At 44.7% G+C, this 18854-nt stretch overlaps 1 protein-coding gene across 1 annotated transcript; it reads right to left on the reverse strand.

Annotated features, from left to right (window-relative positions):
• Positions 1-9158: 9158 nt before the first annotated feature.
• Positions 9159-18833, reverse strand: TIPRL (TOR signaling pathway regulator). Its single transcript, XM_089689476.1, has 2 exons — positions 18761-18833; positions 9159-10629 (listed from the first exon to the last, which is right to left on the reverse strand). Exon 2 carries the CDS (start codon positions 10608-10610, stop codon positions 9783-9785), a length of 828 nt encoding a protein of 275 aa, XP_089545602.1. The 5' UTR covers positions 10611-10629; positions 18761-18833; the 3' UTR covers positions 9159-9782.
• Between the last annotated feature and the right edge of the window lie 21 nt (positions 18834-18854).

The raw sequence follows: 18854 nt of genomic DNA on the forward strand, positions 1-18854 counted from the left end.
CTGCCGTGGGCGTAGACGCTTGGCAGTCCTCAGATATTCCAAATTCTTGTGGTCTGTGAAAATCAATATGGGGTGTGAGGCACCTTCCAGCAGGTATCTCCATTCTTCTAGCGCTGCTTTGATAGCCAGCAGCTCTCGATCCCCGATATCGTAATTCTTCTCCGCTGAGGTGAGTTTCCTCGAGAAGAATGCTACGGGATGGAGTAACTCTTTGGTGCCTTTCCGCTGAGACAGGATGGATCCTACCGCATTCTCCGATGCATCTACCTCCAAGATGTAGGGCAGGGCCGCGTCCGGGTGGCCCAGGATGGGTACCGAGGTAAATAGCTTTTTCAGAGCTTCGAAAGCTCTTTGAGCCTCTGGTGTCCATTTGAACCGGGTTCCAAGTTTGGTTAGTTGAGTAATGGGGGAGACCAGACCCGAGAAGTTCTTGATGAACTTCCGATAAAAGTTTGCGAACCCTATAAACCGTTGGACACCTTTTTTGTCCGTGGGTTCAGGCCAATCTAAAATTGCAGAGACCTTCTGGGGGTCCATCGCGACCCCCGCAGTGGAGATAATCAGGCCTAGAAACGTGATGCTAGATTGCTCGAAGCAACATTTCTCCGCCTTAGCATATAACCCATGCTGCCGCAATCGCCCCAAAACTTTTGCCACATGTATCCTATGATCCTCTAGAGAGGGTGAAAAAATTAGTATGTCGTCCAAGTAGACGATAACGAAGACATCCAAAAAATCCCTGAAGATGTCGTTCACAAAGTGTTGGAAGGTGGCTGGTGCATTGCACAGCCCAAATGGCATGACCAAGTATTCAAAGTGGCCAAACCGGGTACGGAAAGCAGTTTTCCACTCGTCCCCCTCTCTTATGCGTACCAGGTTATAGGCCCCCCTTAAATCAAGCTTTGTGAAAATAACCGCAGCCTTTAGGCTCTGAAACAGTTCTGGTACCAATGGCAATGGGTAACGATTTTCGATCGTGACCCTGTTCAGCTCCCGGTAGTCGATACAAGGTCTCAGGGTTTTGTCTTTTTTCTCCACGAAGAAGATTCCCGCTCCTGCTGGAGAAGTGGAGGGGCGGATGAATCCCTTCTGGAGGCTGTCCTCGATATATTCCCTTAGGGCCCCCAATTCAAGCTCAGATAGGGGGAAAATACGCCCAAAAGGGATTTCAGAGCCTGGTAACAGGTCGATTGGACAGTCATACGGGCGGTGGGGGGGCAGAGTGTCGGCTCCCCACTTACTGAACACGTCCAGGAACCCATGATAGGCTGCGGGAATAACCTGTTTCAAATCGGAGTCTCCTTCGGAGCAAAGGAGAACTCGGGGCCCTGCGGGGCCCGAAGTGCGACAATGTTCCCGACAGTATGGGGAAGGGAACGAGATTGACCCGGTTTCCCAGTCAATCTGGGGGTTATGGGCCCGTAACCATGGGAGCCCCAGAATGACTGGGAAAAGAGGTGATGCAATAGCGTCCAGGCGGAGGAACTCCTGGTGCTGGTTGGCAATGATAGTGGCAATGGGGGGAGTTTCCTGATTAACTACCCCCGATTTTATCTGGGAACCATCAGCCAAAAAGATGTTGAAGCCCTTCTGTCTGTGTTGGAGAGGGATACCCTGCTGGTGAGAAAACTCTAGATCCAGGAAACAGCTGCATGCCCCCGAATCAACTATGGCTGTCACCTCCACGGTCTTTCCTGGAAGCTGAAAGGAGAGGGGCACTACTAAGTATTGCGATGGACAGGTATTGCTAATAGACAAAGAAGAAAAACGGGTGCACTTACTCATTTTCTGAGGGCAGGATCGCACCATATGACCAGCTTCACCGCAGTAAAGGCAGAGGTTCTGGGCTCGTCTGCGCTGGCGTTCCTCCGGTGATAATTTAGGCCGTGCCAGACCTAGCTGCATAGGTTCCGGAACATCTCCTGGTGGTGGGTTCTGGATGCTTTGTCGGGTTGGTGGGCTGGGGCCTAGGAATGGACCCCAGGTATTTCCGCAACCCTGGCCGGACCTCTCAAGCCTGCGTTCCCGCAGTCTTCGGTCAATCTTAATTGTCAGGGCAATAAGGTCTTCTAGAGACTCGGGAACCTCCACCCGGGCCAGCTCATCTTTCAAGGGATCGGAGAGCCCCATACGGAACTGGTGCAATAGAGCGAACTCATTCCAGCGTGTGTCCCCCATCCACCGCCTGAAATCAGAGGCGTATTCCTCTGCCGCCCGCCGGCCCTGTCGGAGCGCATATAAGGTCGCTTCGGCAGAGGCTGCCCGCTGTGGGTCATCATACAAGATGGCCATTGCTTCAAAGAAACTATTGACCGATCCCAGGTGAGGATCATTGTTTCCCCTTAGCCGGTGGGCCCAATCCTGGGGTTCACCCTGTAGTAGTGAAATAATGAATCCTACCTTCACGTTTTCGGTCAGGAAGGTACGGGGTTGTAGCTCAAAAAACAAGAGACAGGAATCACGGAATGACCGGAAGCGTGTGCGGTCCCCGGGAAAACGCTCTGGTAGGGGTACTCGGGGTTCTGCCATAGGGAGCGGGGCGGAAGCCCCTGAGACTGGCTCCTGAGCTACCAGGGCCGGGGGTGCAGAAACCGGGGCCTGTGGGGCAGGGTCAGAAATAGAGCCAGTCTGGATGCGATTCTCCAGCTGCATGCATCTGTCCTGCAGGGCCGTTACGGCCTGCGTCAAATTAGCTAGGTGCCTGCAAATTTCCTCTAGCGGGGAGGGCCCTCCTCTAGGCTCAGTCATGGCCTTTTGGTACTGTAAGGGACCGCCCGGCGGTACCACTAGCACTCCACTGATCGGATGTTCCCAGCGCACGGAGTCTAAGCCCCAGAGTACTTGTTCACCAGGGCCCCTGATGGTGGGGATGGACTTGGAGTACCCCAGGACCAGGTTGTGACTACTGAGGACACCCGTCAGTGGTAGGGGTATTCGCCAGGGGCTCCCACGGGAGAGAGCCAGGTATGAGGAGGTCTGGAGACCCCGTAGAGAGGGACGGATGGATGGATGGATGGCTGAGCAGGAGCAGGGTCATACAAGCCGGGTCGGTAACTATGGGGACGGTGCGGTACAGAGCAGCGGGCAAAGAATAGTCGGGTCACACGCCAGGTCAGCAACAGCAGGTCAGATCCAATAGGGGGCATTCAGGAGAGAGGTCAGGCAAGCAAGGGTCAAGAACAGGAGAAAACAGCAAGGTCAGGGCACAATCCGGGTCAGCAACTTGCTTTAGACAGGTTCACAGGTTCACAGGATACAAGAGACCAAAAGGCACTGAATGACAGCTCAGGGCCGTTTAAATATCCCGCCCTGCGCTGTCATTGGTGCCAGGCGCGCGCCCGTGGACACTACTGCGCATGCGCGAACCTGATTGCCGCGGTCGGCCAAGTCCCGGCGCTCGCGCAGAGGGAGGTGTACTGCGCCTGCGCCGAGCCCAGCGGCGCGGCGATCTCCGACAGAATCGTCACCAGAACCGGGATCAGGAGCCAGGAAGAATGGTCACCAGAGCCGGGGTCAGAAGCCAGGAGGAGTCTTAGCCAAAGCCGAGTCGGTATCCAGGAAAGCAATGAGTAGCTAAACAGGAGCTTGCTGCTGTGCAATAGACAGGACACTAATGCAATGGACAGCTACAAACAGCAGACTTATATGTGATAAGTCGCCACCTCCTGGAGGAGGAGTCGCAGAGGGCTGAAAGCATAAAGGATCCCACAATGCTTTGCAGACACCTAAGATGGATGCCAGCACATGGAGCAGCATAAGCGCTGAGGAAAGGTAGGACCTTGACACTTAGACCATAGTATATGCTCCTGGTTAGAAAACTGGTTACAGGAGCGCATGCAAAGCGTAGTTTTAAATAGCGAGTACTCAAAGTGGTCTGGAGTGGAGTACGCCAGGGCTCTGTCCTGGGACCTATTCTGTTTAATGTATTCATAAATGATATAGAGGTCGGTATAAATAGCTCAATCTTAGCGTTTGCTGACGATACAAAGCTAAGCAGGGCAATAACTTCACAGCGGGATACAGAAGCCTTACAAGCAGACCTCAATAAAATCATGGTGTTGGCAACTACATAGCAAATGGTTTTATTTTGAAAAATAATGTATTTTGAATAAGTAATGCATTTAGTGGCCAAAAATATCAATGCAAATTACTCGCTAGGAGGAGAGCCATTGGGGGAATCAAGGATGGAAAAGGATCTGGGGGTCTTAGTAAATCAGAGGCTCAGCAATGTCATGCACTGACAAGCTACAGCAAGCAAAGCTAGCACAATATTAGCATGATTAAAAAGGGGGATTTACTCAAGAGATAAAACTATAACTCTGCCACTTTACAAAACTCTGAATCGCCCACATCTCCAGAGAAGGGCAACAAAGCTAATAAGGGGGCTGGAGCACCTCAGTTATGAGAAACTACTACAAACATTAAACTTATTCTCCCTGGAGAAGAGACGCTTTAGAGGCGATATGATAACAATATACAAGTATCTCAATGGTGATCCCAACATAGGAAGAAAACTATTCAGCTTCAGGGAGCTTAAGAAGACACATGGCCACTCCATGAAATTGGAGAAGCGGTTTAACCTTAAACTGCACAGGAGATTCTTTACTGTTAGAGCAGTAAGGATGCAGAACTCTCTTCAACAAGCAGTGGTGTCTGCAGGAAGTAAAAATAGTTTCAAAAGACTCTTAGATGGGCATTTAAGTGAATGTAATATACAAGGATATGGGAAATGATGTAGATTTAAACACACACGTGTGCACAAACACACACAAGTTGAGCTGGATGGACTGGTGTCTTTATTCATCCTTACCAACTATGTAACTATATATGAAGCCAAGATTAGCTGATTTTGAAGAAAGTCATTCAGGTGCTCTCCTCAGGCTGGTAAGAGCCAATAATGTTGACAGAACATGGAAACATTTGACTATGCAGTGACCTTACAAATCTGCTCGGGGGGGGGGGGGCACCAGCCTCCTCTTCCCTAGAAGATGCCAAAACCCAAGTGGAATGTGCATTCAACTAAAGGAGATGAAGTAACCTGCATGAGCTGACACACCCGTTTTGCATATGGGAAATATGGGTAAATGCAGTGCAAAGAAGCGTCGATATGTACAAAAGTACAGCCACATACAATCTGTCATACAAAAGAACAGCTACACTTGAGGCTCGCTGGGTACGGGAAAGTGCCAAGTGAAAATTACGATAAGCATATAAAATGCCCACATGCAGGAACATCTAAAATGTGAGATTAAGAAATGCAGAACTGCCCCTGGGAGATCAAAACTGGTCTGTCTGGGAGAATCTATGGAGGTGTACTGACCAGAGAAAGAAAAGGAGAGAAGAATACTCTCTTTGGCAACAAAAAAAAAAAAGGCGCAATCAAGATCAGATGTGTGTCTTACTGCAGACATTTTAGAAAAACCAATGGAAGAAGTCTGATTGGGGGAAAAGCATAACAGATTGAACTGCTACAGATTCGTCAGTGCATCTACCACAAAAAAAAAAGGATTAGATTCTTAGATTCAGGATAAGAAAAACTGTCTTTGCATTTCTTTGAGAGGTAAAAAGATCCACTTTTGGATGTCCTCAACTTACTGCCAAAATCTCTGCATTTAGGGACCATTTTTCCTGGAGAACGTGATGACTTTCTGGGGAGGCCTTCTTCCTGTCTGTGGTTAGTTCAAGGGAAGCCACTAGTTCTGGACAAAAGAGTACTTCTCCTAAGAAAGGCAACTCAAGCAGAATCTCACAGCCTGGTTTGGATCTAGCTGATATCTAATCGATTTAGCCAAAACATCTGTGATGAAACTTGGGTCCTTAATGGCATAAGAGAAATTCCAACAATTGTTCCCTAGGAATTCTGGTTGCCAATGGACAATTTAATTGGGTAATCTAGAAAACCATAATTTCTGGATATGCAAGTTATGGCTAAGGTGGGTTTCAAATAAGAAATTATAGAGTCCCATGCTCACTTAAATAGAATCTCACCCTTTTTATCTATGATGTTTTTCAGGATACCCTTATCCTCGAAAGCAAGGTCTGCCTTCTTAAATACCCTAGAGAGAGGAGCATCCAGATAAAACAAGTACCTGTTCCAGACAAAAGTCATGTCATCATCATAAGGACAAATAATGTTTTAAGTTATTTGAGATAAAAGTATTTCTCTCAGGGTCAGCATATTCCTTGAGTATGGAATCTAGCAAGACTGTGTACAAACAACACTCTAGATTTCTATATCTGTAAGGCTTGCTACACCTGGTTGTACCAAGGAAACTAAACCTTCTCATTATGAATATCCAAGGTCTCATAGATCGCTCTAAGAAGATCTCCAACGTTCTCCAGAGACAGCTTAAAGTGATATTAAAAAGGTATTTAAAAAAAAATAATCATGTTATACTTACCTACTCTGCGCAGTGGTTTTGCACAGAGCAGCCCCAATCTTCCTCTTCTTGGGTCCCCCACTGGCGCTCCTGGTCCCTCCCTCCTGCCTAGTGCCTCCAGAGCAAGCACAGAGCCATTGCTTGGCCCCACCCCCTCATGCAGAGCATGCACATCGCTGGATCACAATGGGGTTCAGGTAAGCATTAGGGGGGCTGCTGCACAAAAGTTTTTTTTACCTTCACACATAGAATGCATGAAGATAAAAAACCTTGAGCCTTTACAACCACTTTAAACTTAGAAACTCAGACAGAATAATTTTCAAGGCCATCATCCTCATTGGAAGAGTGTGGCTGAAAAGTACTGGGGTCATGAATATTTCCTACAACATCCTACTTCTGCAAAACACCCCCCCCCCCCGTAGACGTCTATGCAGGGGAGTCATATCAGTCAGAAGTAACGTGAAAGAGTGAAAAGGTGGATGCTAACTGCTTTAGCTGAAATAAGGCTTTGCTACAGCTAGTGGTGGATTCCTGTTTAGGCAAACTACCACTACAATATCAACATAAAGGCTTACTCCAAAGGATTCCAAACCTAAAGCCATAGACTGTACCTTTCTTCCTGGAAACATTACCCTTAGACTTTTCATGGGCCTTGGCCTGTAAAAGTTAGCTTACATTATTAGAGGTGTATCCTCCCCCTCCTTTCGACACACTGCATTCAAGAAAAGAGAGCTCCATAGTGCTCTGCCACCATAAGCCCAACACCAAAGGTCCCCAGGTGACACCAGGTAGTGCAAACAAGGATAGACACACAGACAAGAAAGCAGACAAAATTCTACCTTACCTGTGAAAGTGTTGGTGCCAGAATCCTTAAGAGCTTATGGTTTCAAAGAGGGATCCATACATCATCCAAGCTACCTCCTTAAGTGGCGTCTTTGCAAATTCTGCTAGGAAGAACGGCCATGAAGATGCCAACAGGCCTCCCCCCGCGCCAAAAACAAGGCTTGAAATCAATAGCCTCTGGCTCTCTAATATAGTGTCACCCCATCCAGAAGTGACACCCAGGATCGTCCAAACGGGACCCATAAATCCCTAATCCCCTGAAACTCTAGGAGCAGAAGCACTCCTCCTCAAACAAACAATTCTAAAAAGCATCCTAGCCACGGGCAACAAATGCAGTCAACAGATGCCTGAACGGAATGCACCACCCATGACGGTTCCTTTCAAAGGATTATGCAATTTTCAGAAATGGCCTTGCCAGGCACAGAATGGAGAAAGAGCAGCAGGCCAGTTTCTGCCTACAAGGGGTCCTGGAGTGCAGTCGAGAAACCTTTCACCACTGTTCTCCCGGGTTTAGTAGGTGCAAAGTGGGCCCAAAGGGCATACTACAGACAGACTCCCCTCACCTAGATTCCATTAGCAATGCATCACTTCCAGGAGGAAACATTAAACAAGAGTGCACCTAGAGGACCTCCCCTTAACATTTGACATAGCAGTGTGTTTTCTGTTCTAGAAGACAACTGGAGAAAATAGGATTTTTGACTAACCAGTAAAGACCATTTCCAGGAGTACAATACAGCACACAGATCCCACCCCTCTGTTCTTATGAGCTCCCTATGGCTATCTGGGAGTAGAAAGATTACATGGGGAATCTCCCAGCAGCTAGTTTCCAATAACCTGAAGGTAACTGCACATAACCCAGTTGTAATGATTGAGCAGTACAACATGATGGCCACACCATAACAGTAAGATTTTTTTAGATGGACTTCACTGGCAGGCTCAACAGGTATCATGTGGAGCTTGCAAGGAGACTAAAGAAGCCTATAAGTGCAGAAGCACTGTTATTTAAGCACATATTTTATAAAGGGATGACAGAATTCTACTAAAAAGAAGGAGATGGCCAAGATCAAATATTACATGACCAGCAGAAGACTGCAGGATGTAAGCTGTGTTATTAACTACACTACGAATTTGAAAGTAGTAGATTCTGTTTATCATAAATACACGATTAATCCATTTTACTACAATGAATGAGAAAAGAAGCTTATTATTTTAGAATGTTATTTGTGATGTAAAGTGTACTTTAAAGAGGAACACTTGCTATCAAAAATAACATTTTTAAATCTTAAAGAATAGGTTTACCCAACATATTCCTGGAATGTACATGCTGAAGCATGTACTTGTATGAAAAAGTATCCTGTTCTCTTGTATTGCTTCCTTTGTTGGAAATCCTTGGTATCCCTGCCAGTGTCCCTGCTTTCCTCCTAAAAACTGACCAATCTAGGCATGGGAGCACAGCGTGGTCAGTTTTCTGGCTGTGATAGGAGCTATACCAATGATCAGGCTTGTGCTGCTGTTGTTTCTCCACCCCCAGCTCTCTAAGCTCCTGATGCAGCTGAGAACAGAGGGCATGTGATATAAAGGGGGAGGGGTATCTATAATTGTTTTTGTATGTATACATAAATGTTTTGCCTTTCATTTCTATTTTAAACTGAATACGTTGTTTCTGCGCATACACAAGATCCCGTCATCTGCCTCCTGGGATGAGTGATGTAGAAATTCCAGTAGACAGTTTGTAGGACCACTTGCATGTGCAGAAACACAGCAATAGATCCCACAGTGACCCATGGCATTCCTGCGCATTTGCAAGGTTCAAGTACATCATCCATGCCTAGGCTAGAATGATAGACCTGAACTTTGTGGAAAAAATTACTTACAAAAAATGTTTCTTTTGCAATTCTAGGGAGGGGAGAGGAGAGCAACATTAAAAAGGGTTAGTTCTGCTTTAAGTAACACTTTTATTATCTAAAAATATATTACACATAATAAAACAGGTGAAGCACAGTTATATGTATGTTATATTTATAAGGTATTGTTTCCATATTCCACTAGCAATCAAATTTACATGTGATGTCAAATGAAATCGCAAAAGTTTAATCTCATTCCAGTGTGGAGTAAACAGTTTCAAGAACACAGAGGTACATTTTGGGTGGAGAATGTTTCCTAAATACCAGACAGATTTCTGCCCTTATTCAACAAGAATCTGAAGTACACGTTTTCTATATGCAGGAATATATAAATACAGTCTACTTGGCTGGTTTCTTATGCAGCAAAAAAACCCAAAAGATTATACATGTATATATAAAAATTCAGTGTTTGGACACTTGACTATCACCAACTAATTCCCATGAACTGTGCACATTTCCAGTATGTAAACTCTCCACGGATGGCCTAGAATGAAAATATATGTAGACCTACTAAGGCAATTTGTATTGCAAAAACACTTGTAAACAATTGGAATTTCTGTGGGATTGTACTACACTTGTGCTTTGATGAAATGGAATCAATACTTTTTCCTGTTGACAATGACTTTTTTGGTGTTAACTTCAGATCATGTGTACTCTACAAAGATTTTATGGGGCTTGTTGATTTAGGAGAGTCACTTGTTTCTTCTGGCGGTATCAATGGGAATTCTAACTTTTCATACATTGCTTCCATCACAGGTAAATACTGAGAGATCTCATTGGGCTCTGTGAAAAGAGGAGGGGGCACATGGCTAAGGTTGCTGATTTTGCTCTCCCTGGATGTGTATTCTCTCAGCATGTACGTTTTGTCACTTTCATGATAAAGTCGTGTGTCATTCATTCGGATGAGGACACCATCTACTCTAAGGAAGAATCTAAGAAGGAGGAAAAAACTGGAAGGCATGACTCTGATTTTAACGCTCAAGCCAGATACTCCGTGATCATGGAGCTCATCTTCAAACAACAAAACCTCCTCGAAAAACATGATTTGTTCTCTTGTCTTCAATTTTTCTGTGTTAATTCGTTCAGTTGTCGTGACAACACTGAACTTCAGGTCATTACCTAGCAATGTTCCTTTATAGTCAGTTGTGTAAGTCCAGTCATAGGGCTTTACAATTTCTTTGCTATGCTCGTTGTCTGACCTGCTCTCTTGCCACTCTTCAGCACAAGCTACCTTTACGGCTCCCTCCTTCTTATTGACTCTTTTAAGAGCATCTTTAGCATTAAATTCTATACCAAAGCCAGAGGAGTGTTGAATTCTTAGGACATTGTCGCCAAACATCATCTCAGGAAGACAGGGCATGTGCATTTCTTCAGCCAGTTTTTCCACATCAGCTGATTTCATAATATGAGTCTTGATAGCTGTGAGCTTCCATGGTCCAAAGCTAAAGTCTTGATTACTGCTTTTAAAGCCGTGAATCATCATAGCTAGCACCAATGAAATTCTGAAAACGGAACACAAATAATAAATAGGTCAGTAGACTACATTATCAATAAAATAAATTTAAGAAACATACACCTTGTGCTATGTGCTGGCCACAAGAGACAATTGCATGCTGAATGTACAGACAGTGCTGTTGATCAGACTGAAAATTCATATAACTAGCCAGGAGAGAATTCCTGGTTAAACAGAAAGAGACCTGACTGAATGTCTGCTGCTAATGCTCCCTGCTTTACATGTATGACAAGACAGACTCTCAGGCAGCAAAAGTACAAAAAGAGCTATGGATACGCTACACCTTTATATATCAATAAATGGCAGCAGTTCTCTATCTACGAATATCGCTCTGTACTTCCCCCATCCACATACAGCATGATCAGACTAGGCAAATCTGTTTCCAACATAATGGATACTGCAGCCATAATGGAGTTAAGGAAATATAACTTGCAGAAGACACTGTGATTAATAGCTGATGCTGTGTTGCTCAAAGAGCTAAATAGGAAGTGATTAGCAATGCATAGCATAGCAAATTAGGCAATATTCAAAAATCAAACTGCTAATAGAAATGCTTCACAAAAAGTGCCAATGTACTCTTAATAAATAGAAGCCTACCCCATGAATACAATTTAGTGTATAACCCCAGAGGCTGAAGGAAAGAAAATTGTTTGATTCCCCCATCAACACAATCGGTATTGATGGAAGAATACCTCCCCCTGAACTACTGTATTCTAACAGCAGGAGCCATCAGAATACAATGATCACTGCTGGCAGCTATAGCAGCCGTAAGTGATTGAACCTAAAAAAATTCTGACAGGCTGGTTGTACAGAAGTTGAGATAGCTAGATAGATCAACTTCAGTACAACCAGCCTGTCCATAGATGAATCAAAATTCGGCTTGTTCTTGCTGACCTGGCTGAATTTAAATTTGTGTATGCCCAGCTTTAGAGTTCAAAAAGGGACAATAAGCCCGCAGTAAAGAATACCTTGTATTTTCACATACAAACTGAACCTGTATACCACTAAAGTGAACCTGTGCCTTAACTACTGTACATATTTTGAAAGAGCAGTAAAAGCACTTCAAAACAAGCCACCATTCTCTGTAGCTATAGGCACTCTGGAGAAATTAAAAGGCATTGAAACCTTACCTCTTTTCTTATTACTTTACACTGAAACAAAATCAGGACAGCCTGCCTGCCCTCTGATATAAAAACAAAGCAGGCGTTTCTAAGATGTTTGAAAAAAAGCAAACACCACTTTAGAGTGTTTGTTTTGATCTCTGAGAGAGAATTGCCTCATAATACATGTAGCTAAAGAGATCAGGGATGGCTTGAGCTAAACATTGTTTACTGCTTGTTAAGAAAATGTAAATGCTTTATGTCCATAGTATGAGCACAGGCGCACTTTAAACAAAAAGTGCAAGAGCATGACACCATAGTGAGGATCAGAAGAATATGCAATTGTGTTTGAGATCAGTAGAAAATTATTTCTGAGAGTGTTAAAGATGAAGAAGAAAGTCTAGCTCTGTTTTATGCACTTTTTCCCTCCTACTGTAATACACAAAGATCAAGCAGAGAGAGAAGATGGGAAATCTACTTTCCCAACCTCAAAGCTCTCTCATCATAGCTTATAGATCTCATTTCTCTTCACCCAGATTAGGCAAAGATTATGCTATCAACCTCTCCACCTGGCGGCACTTAGGCAAATGCCTAGTCTGGTCATACCAATAAAATGTTCTTGGAAAGTTAATTAGTGGTGGTAATGCAAAGGATAGTTATGAGTTCTAGGGCATAGATTTTGGGACGATCTGTACAGGCCTTGCTTTACTCAAGCCAAACCCCATTAAAAGAGAAGTATAGCCAAAGTATACTTCTCTTTTGGGTCACAGGAGTGCACTTACTTTTGCTCTCCTGTGACCTAGTGTTAGCGGATAGCATGGTAAAGCTGTCAGCTGACATCACAGAGTCTCTCCAAGCTCTCGACCATATTGCTGGGATCCACCCAACTGCCTGAGTGACAACTGGCTTTGGCTTTTAGGCTTAGAGCTGGCTTCAGAATCACAATGATGCTGCCGCATCCAGGTGCGTATGTGTGTTTGTTATTCTAATTACCGCAAACTTCTTTAAGGCTGAGGTTACAGTTTTCCACTGCGTCGCATTCTGAATGCGAGCCCAAAGCACTAAGGCAATGATGCTCCAATGCAAATTCGCACCACAATGCACAGTAACGCACTACCGTGCACTGTGATGCATTCTGTTGCCAAAAATGGTGCATGCCCAGTGTTCAGGATATTTGGTGCATTTCCAACCCATTCGTTTAAATAGGCTGTCTTAACACAACATACTTGGCAAAAATTATCCCCAATCCATTCAAGCCTCTATGGAGTAGGACTTAAGAGTCAACAAGAAAGCACAACTTTACTGGGTCAAGGAGAATCACTATCCTGATTTGTCCTGGGACAGGAAGTGGTAAAGAACTCAGATTTTTGGTTTGACACCAGAACAGGAATACAGAGGAACTCTTCCAGTGGCAACACAACTGTCCAAGTTCTTGTTAACATGTGGTGTGATGTTTTTTTATTGGCCCACTAAAAAGCTGTAAGAGGTAGATCACTTTTCAGAAGAATTTAGCAGGCAGCTCATAGGCTATATGTCGCCTCCTGAAAGCTTGTTTTAACCAGTTAACCTTTGAACTTTTTAAACCCTTCATGACAAAGGAATTTTTTGCTATTCAGCACTGCGCTACTTGCACTGTTTTTTATTTTTTTATGATATAAATGAAAAAAGACCGAAAAATTTTAAAAAAATTTTTTTTCTAGTCTACTTTCTGTTCTAAAACATATACAATAAACAAAATAAAATGTATTAAAAAATGCAGTCTAAAATGTATTCTGCTATATGACTTTGGTAAAAAAAAATCCAATGAATGTATAATAATTGGCTTGTGTGAAAGTTATAGTATCTACAAACTACAGTATATATACTGGAATTTACACAGCTATGACGCTATACTGGTAGTGATGGTGATCAGCAACACATACTGTAGTGGGGACTGTGACAGTGTGGAGGGCAACCTGGTGCTGGCTGACACTGACACAGTTGTTACTGCTAATACTGTACACTTTCACTGTACTAAGGAGACTGGTTGGAGGGGTTAACATCTAGGGGCAATCAAAGGGTTAACTGTATGACTATGCTGAGTGGGAAGGGGTTAACCAGAGAAAGCCTGCAGTGCCATGGGCTTTATTACATAAAGGAGGGCCCCATTTCCTTGAAAATGTCATGTTTGGCAGCAGCGCTGCCTGCCAAACGCAACACACTGTAGAATTTTTGCCACAACACGAAGCAAGCATCACAGTTGTGGCAATATGTACTACCCTCTCTAGCCGCCAATGCACATTTTGAGCAGACAGTAGAAACACAGGAGTCACCTATTACAGCCCCCCTCCCCCGCCAGGTGCCTGTATGAGTGAGGCCTAAGAGGGGATTTCTAGAACTTTGGAGTGATTTCTTCTCACTTTCTGTTCTGTCTACAGGACAGGAAGTGAAGGCATATCTCTGGAAGGGAACTCAGTTGCAGAAAAAAATGCCTGTTAGATACTTTAACTATTACTCATTTTACCTAAAAAAAAAAAAAGTTTGGGCTATAGATACACTTTAACCTTTTTACGTTACACACATTCCCAGAGGCTGCATGTTTCCCAGGCTTTGCACACCCATTTGTGGACCCAGGAAGGGCATGCCAGGTGCCCCTGGGTTAAGGGAAAGGAGATCAGCAAACATTTTTTCACTTATCTCCCATTCCTGCTAATGACCCAGAAGCGAAATGTAAAACATCACTTTTGGGTCCTGGCGTTACCATACTGGCTGGGGAATAAACAAAAGAAGTGCAATCTGCACTCTGTTAGTTTCGCTGAAGGATAGGCAAGACATCAGGGGTCTTTTAAACCCCCTGATGTCTCATTAAAGAGACCCTGTCACCAACAAAATACTTCACACTACTGAAATGTGATGAAAAAAAAAAAAGGTTACTAAAAACAAAGCATTTATAAATCAGTATTAAACCCAAAAGCAAACATTTATTATATTACAGCTTACCAATCTGTAAATGTGATGGCTGCATTGGTTCTCATTTTTAGGCTTTCTTTCCCTTATTTTCATTTGGCAATCCAGCCAGCAAGCCTGCAGTTTTGTAAAAACTCGGACTCTCCAGCAGAGTGGTGTCTCACTAATACAGGAGGTGTGTGACTGGCCAGATCACCAGGTGAAACAGAGGGGAAAAAAATACCAAATAAAAGAAAACAGATGCAGCCACCACATTTGATGATTGTTAAGATGCAATAAATTACAATTTTGGGTTTGATACCGATTTAAAAAGTGGACAAAAATAGTTACTGTACACCCAAGCACCTGAAACCACTCCCAAAAAACTGCTGAGCCTCCCCACATGCACAACTGTAAATGCAAATGGCGGGGGGTGCCTACACACAAAAACACTGATTACACTACACATTACATATCTACATGCATGCTGGAGTGAGAGCAGTAATTCTAGGCCCATTATTCATGGTTACAAACCCTAAACTGATGACCTGTAGGGGTTGCCAATGGAAAATATAGGGTACTGAAGTTTGTCACCATTTAAAAGAGAAGTTTGTTTTCCCACCCCCCATAATTATACTTACCAAGGTGGATGAAGCATTAATCCGATGCAGCATCTGTCACCCACCAGTGGGCTCTAAGTGTGTGAACTCAGCGATCACAAGACGGCTGATTGCTGAGTTCTCACCACTGCTGTGAGCAGAGAGCGGCGACTGTCAGTCACTGCTTTCTGCTCTGCTCCCCCCCCACTCACTGGAGCACTGGGCTGTGGAAGGGGGGGTGGCTGGCTCAGGCTCTCAACAGATCGCTGAGAAGCTGAGCCAGTAGCCACTCCAGACTCTGGGGTGGATCCCCACTTTAAAGTCAGGATCTTTCTTCAGCCAGGATCTTTCTTCAGCCTGGATCGGGTGAGTGACATCAGCCCGCCGTCAGCTGAAGACTGGTCACAGGAGTGCAGAACAAAATGTGCTCCTGTGATACACAGAAGTACAGTCAAAAGAGCTTTGGCTCTACTTCTCCCTTAAGGTAGTAACTCTCACAAAAACATGACAGGTATCCAAGGGTCATGTGTCATAATTTGTAGGACTATCAAGCTTACCCGGAACGCAGGTGGTAAGGCACCATAGCTGGCTTGTGTTCTTCATCTAAAAGAGCTTTGGCTGTACTTCTTTAATGGGCGCACAGAATTTTAAGGTTTGACACGTTGGGTATCGATTTACCGGATGCAACCTCACCTTTTTTATTCTACCAAAAAACTGGTTAATATATTGCGGGTATGTGCCCTAAAATAAACTCATGTATTTTTTACTGAAAATGTATCCATCATATACCGTTGCGCTAATATTCTGTGACATAAAAAACTGCAGCTACCACCAAAAGCTCTATCTGTACAAAAAGAACTATTACAAACTGCTCTATTTTTGGTATCTCACCCCTGGAACTTTTACACTATTTTTCATATTTCAACCCGGAACTTTTACACTATTTTTGGTATCTCATCCCGGAACTTTTACACACCATACACCCCACTGCCAGCGATCGGTGCTGGCAATGTAAATGGGCTAAAGGCTTCCTTTTCCTCATTTACTGGGCTTGTTCTCAAATTGTACCCCATTAGAGAGCAGTTCATCAAATGATACAATGGCTATTTGACTCCACTTTTCTTTTCACTCCTAAATTGTTTTTGCAGAGTCTGCTACCTCAAAATCTCTCCACGCCACACAAAAAAATACTGAAGCACATCTTGACAGCGGCTAAATGTTTGATTGCTCTTAACTGGAAAAAGAGTTTACCCCCATCGCAAGGAGCATTATATGCCCACATCAGGGACGTGGAGCTTATGGAAATGTTATCTGCTCACCTTAAGGACAAGTTAGAGAAACACAACCAAGTTTGGGAACTGTGGCATTCACATGAAGCCCTCCCTTAATGGACCCCTGGGTCTTCTTTTGCTCCTTTTTGTATAGCTAAAAGATGGAGACCTTGGAGAGACACAGAATTCTTTTCTATTCTCTTTTTTATTATATTAGTCTTATTATATTGTGGTTTCAGCTGGTTGTATAGACATCATTTTGATTTTTTGACCCAATAATACAACATGGGAATCCTATACTGTTCTTAGCATATCTTAGAATACTGATCACTTGTATCAGCTACATACCATTTTTTCTATAGTGTTTCTGCGTAGATACTTGTTATGCTTCATGAATGGTAATGGTCTCTTCTCAGAATGGAAACTTGAAAGGTTTGTGTAAGGCTACGTTCACACTAGCTGTCAGCCACTGCCTGGTGGTATCTCTAGCTACCCACAGCGCGAGATTCCTCAGGGCGCGGAGTCTAAGTCCCAATCTGCTGTTTACCAAGGCCCCTGATGGTGGGGATGGACTTGGAGCAGACTGAGACCAGGTCGTGACCCCTGAGTACGTCCGGCTATGGTAGAGGGTACCGTCAGAGGTATGCAAGGAATAGAGCCTGACGTGAAGAGGCTGGCAGGCCTGGCAGCAGGGACTGGATCCGTGCGGGATGGATGGATGGGAGACCGTGGGGTATAGTAAGTCAGGCGGGCCAGGTCGGTAACGTGCGGGCAGCGAGGTACCAGAGGAGCAGACAGAGAATAGTCAGGTCAAGCCAAAGTTCAGCAGCGGGAGATCAAATCATAAGAGCAGGCAGGAGGGTAGTAAGGACAAGCCAGGGATCGAGCAGGAGACAGTCAGCAGGGTCAGGATCAAGCAGAGGTCGGCAACGGGAATACGTCACAGACAGAATGCAGGAACAGGTAATAAAGAACAAACGGCAATGTTACATACCCCCAGCTCATTTAAATAGCGCGCCCTGCGCTGCCATTGGTGCCAGGCGCGCGTCTGTGATCGCGAGTGCGCATGCACAGCAGCCGCTGTTGCCGCGGACGCCCAGGTCCTACCGCCCGCCAGCCAGTGCGTGACGGCGTTTTGCGCATGCGCCACCCCGCGTACCGCCGCAAAGCCCAGGGCCCCTGACACTAGCCTTGTTTTCAAGCGGCAGAAAGGTGTTTGGGAAGCGTTTTTACTGCTTCCCAAACGCCTCAGACAATTCTGCCCATTGCAGCACATGGTGCTGTTCTAACGGGAGCGGTAGCGTCGTGGCAAAATGGACACCTCTGGTCGAGTCAGGAGGCGTTGAAACCTCCTATTCTAGTCTATGGTGCCGCTCCGCAAATGCCTGGCTGGCATTTGTGGTTGCAACGCGGTTGCGGGGGCGTTTGCGGAGCGGTAACACCATCCAAACTTCATTATAGGCGTTTGTGGGGCGTTTTTAACGCTCGGCAAACGCCTAGCATGTGGCATTTGCGGAGCATTTGCTGAGCGTTAAATAACACTCCGCAAACGCCGGACCAACGATTGCCAAACGCTATAGGGGCATCTGGCAAGAGTTGGTAAAACAGTCAAGTGTGAACGAGCCCTAACTTGTGCGATGTACTTTCGTGTTTTTTTTTTTCGGAAGTGCTAAGATCTTTTTCTGCTCTGCTTTGTCCACACTTCTTGTATATTTGTTCTGTTTTTCTTTTCTCTGCAGAACTGTACTTTGCACTAACAATGAAAATGTTAAATAAAAATTGTTACTTATAAAAAAGAAAAACTGCAACTACCACGATTTTGTTATCCAGGGTGTCTGCTTTCATGAAATATATAATATTTTGGGGGTTTTATGCAATTGCAGGCCTAAAGATATTTTAAACGTGTGAAAAAAATGCTGTGTCGGAAAAAGGGTTAATAGCACTGGCACTGCTGTATAGGAGTGTGAATATGATAGTAATACAGAATCCTGTCCTGATCTGGGGGTCTCTGTGGTTTCTGGCTGTGTGCAAACATGGGGCCCCTGACCAGAACTGAGCTCTGAATCACACCCCACTATGGGAACCCTGAAATGTCCCCCCCAGTACTACAATAACCAACTACAACCAGCACAAAGTCCTCCCTGGCCACAACTGCCCACCAACACACGCCGTTCTAACCCCTTCTCCCCATCTCAAGGCCTGCACAGCTTCACCACCATACTCACCAAGCAAGGCGCCGTCCTCTTTTCCTGACACATTACCCACGCCAGCCACAAACCAGCCAACCACTGAACTCCATCGGATGACTGGCCCCTGCGT

The sequence above is a fragment of the Staurois parvus genome, unplaced genomic scaffold, assembly GCF_062004578.1.
Source record: "Staurois parvus isolate SC_StPar_1 unplaced genomic scaffold, SC_StPar_1.0 ptg000476l, whole genome shotgun sequence".
NCBI lineage: Eukaryota > Metazoa > Chordata > Amphibia > Anura > Ranidae > Staurois > Staurois parvus.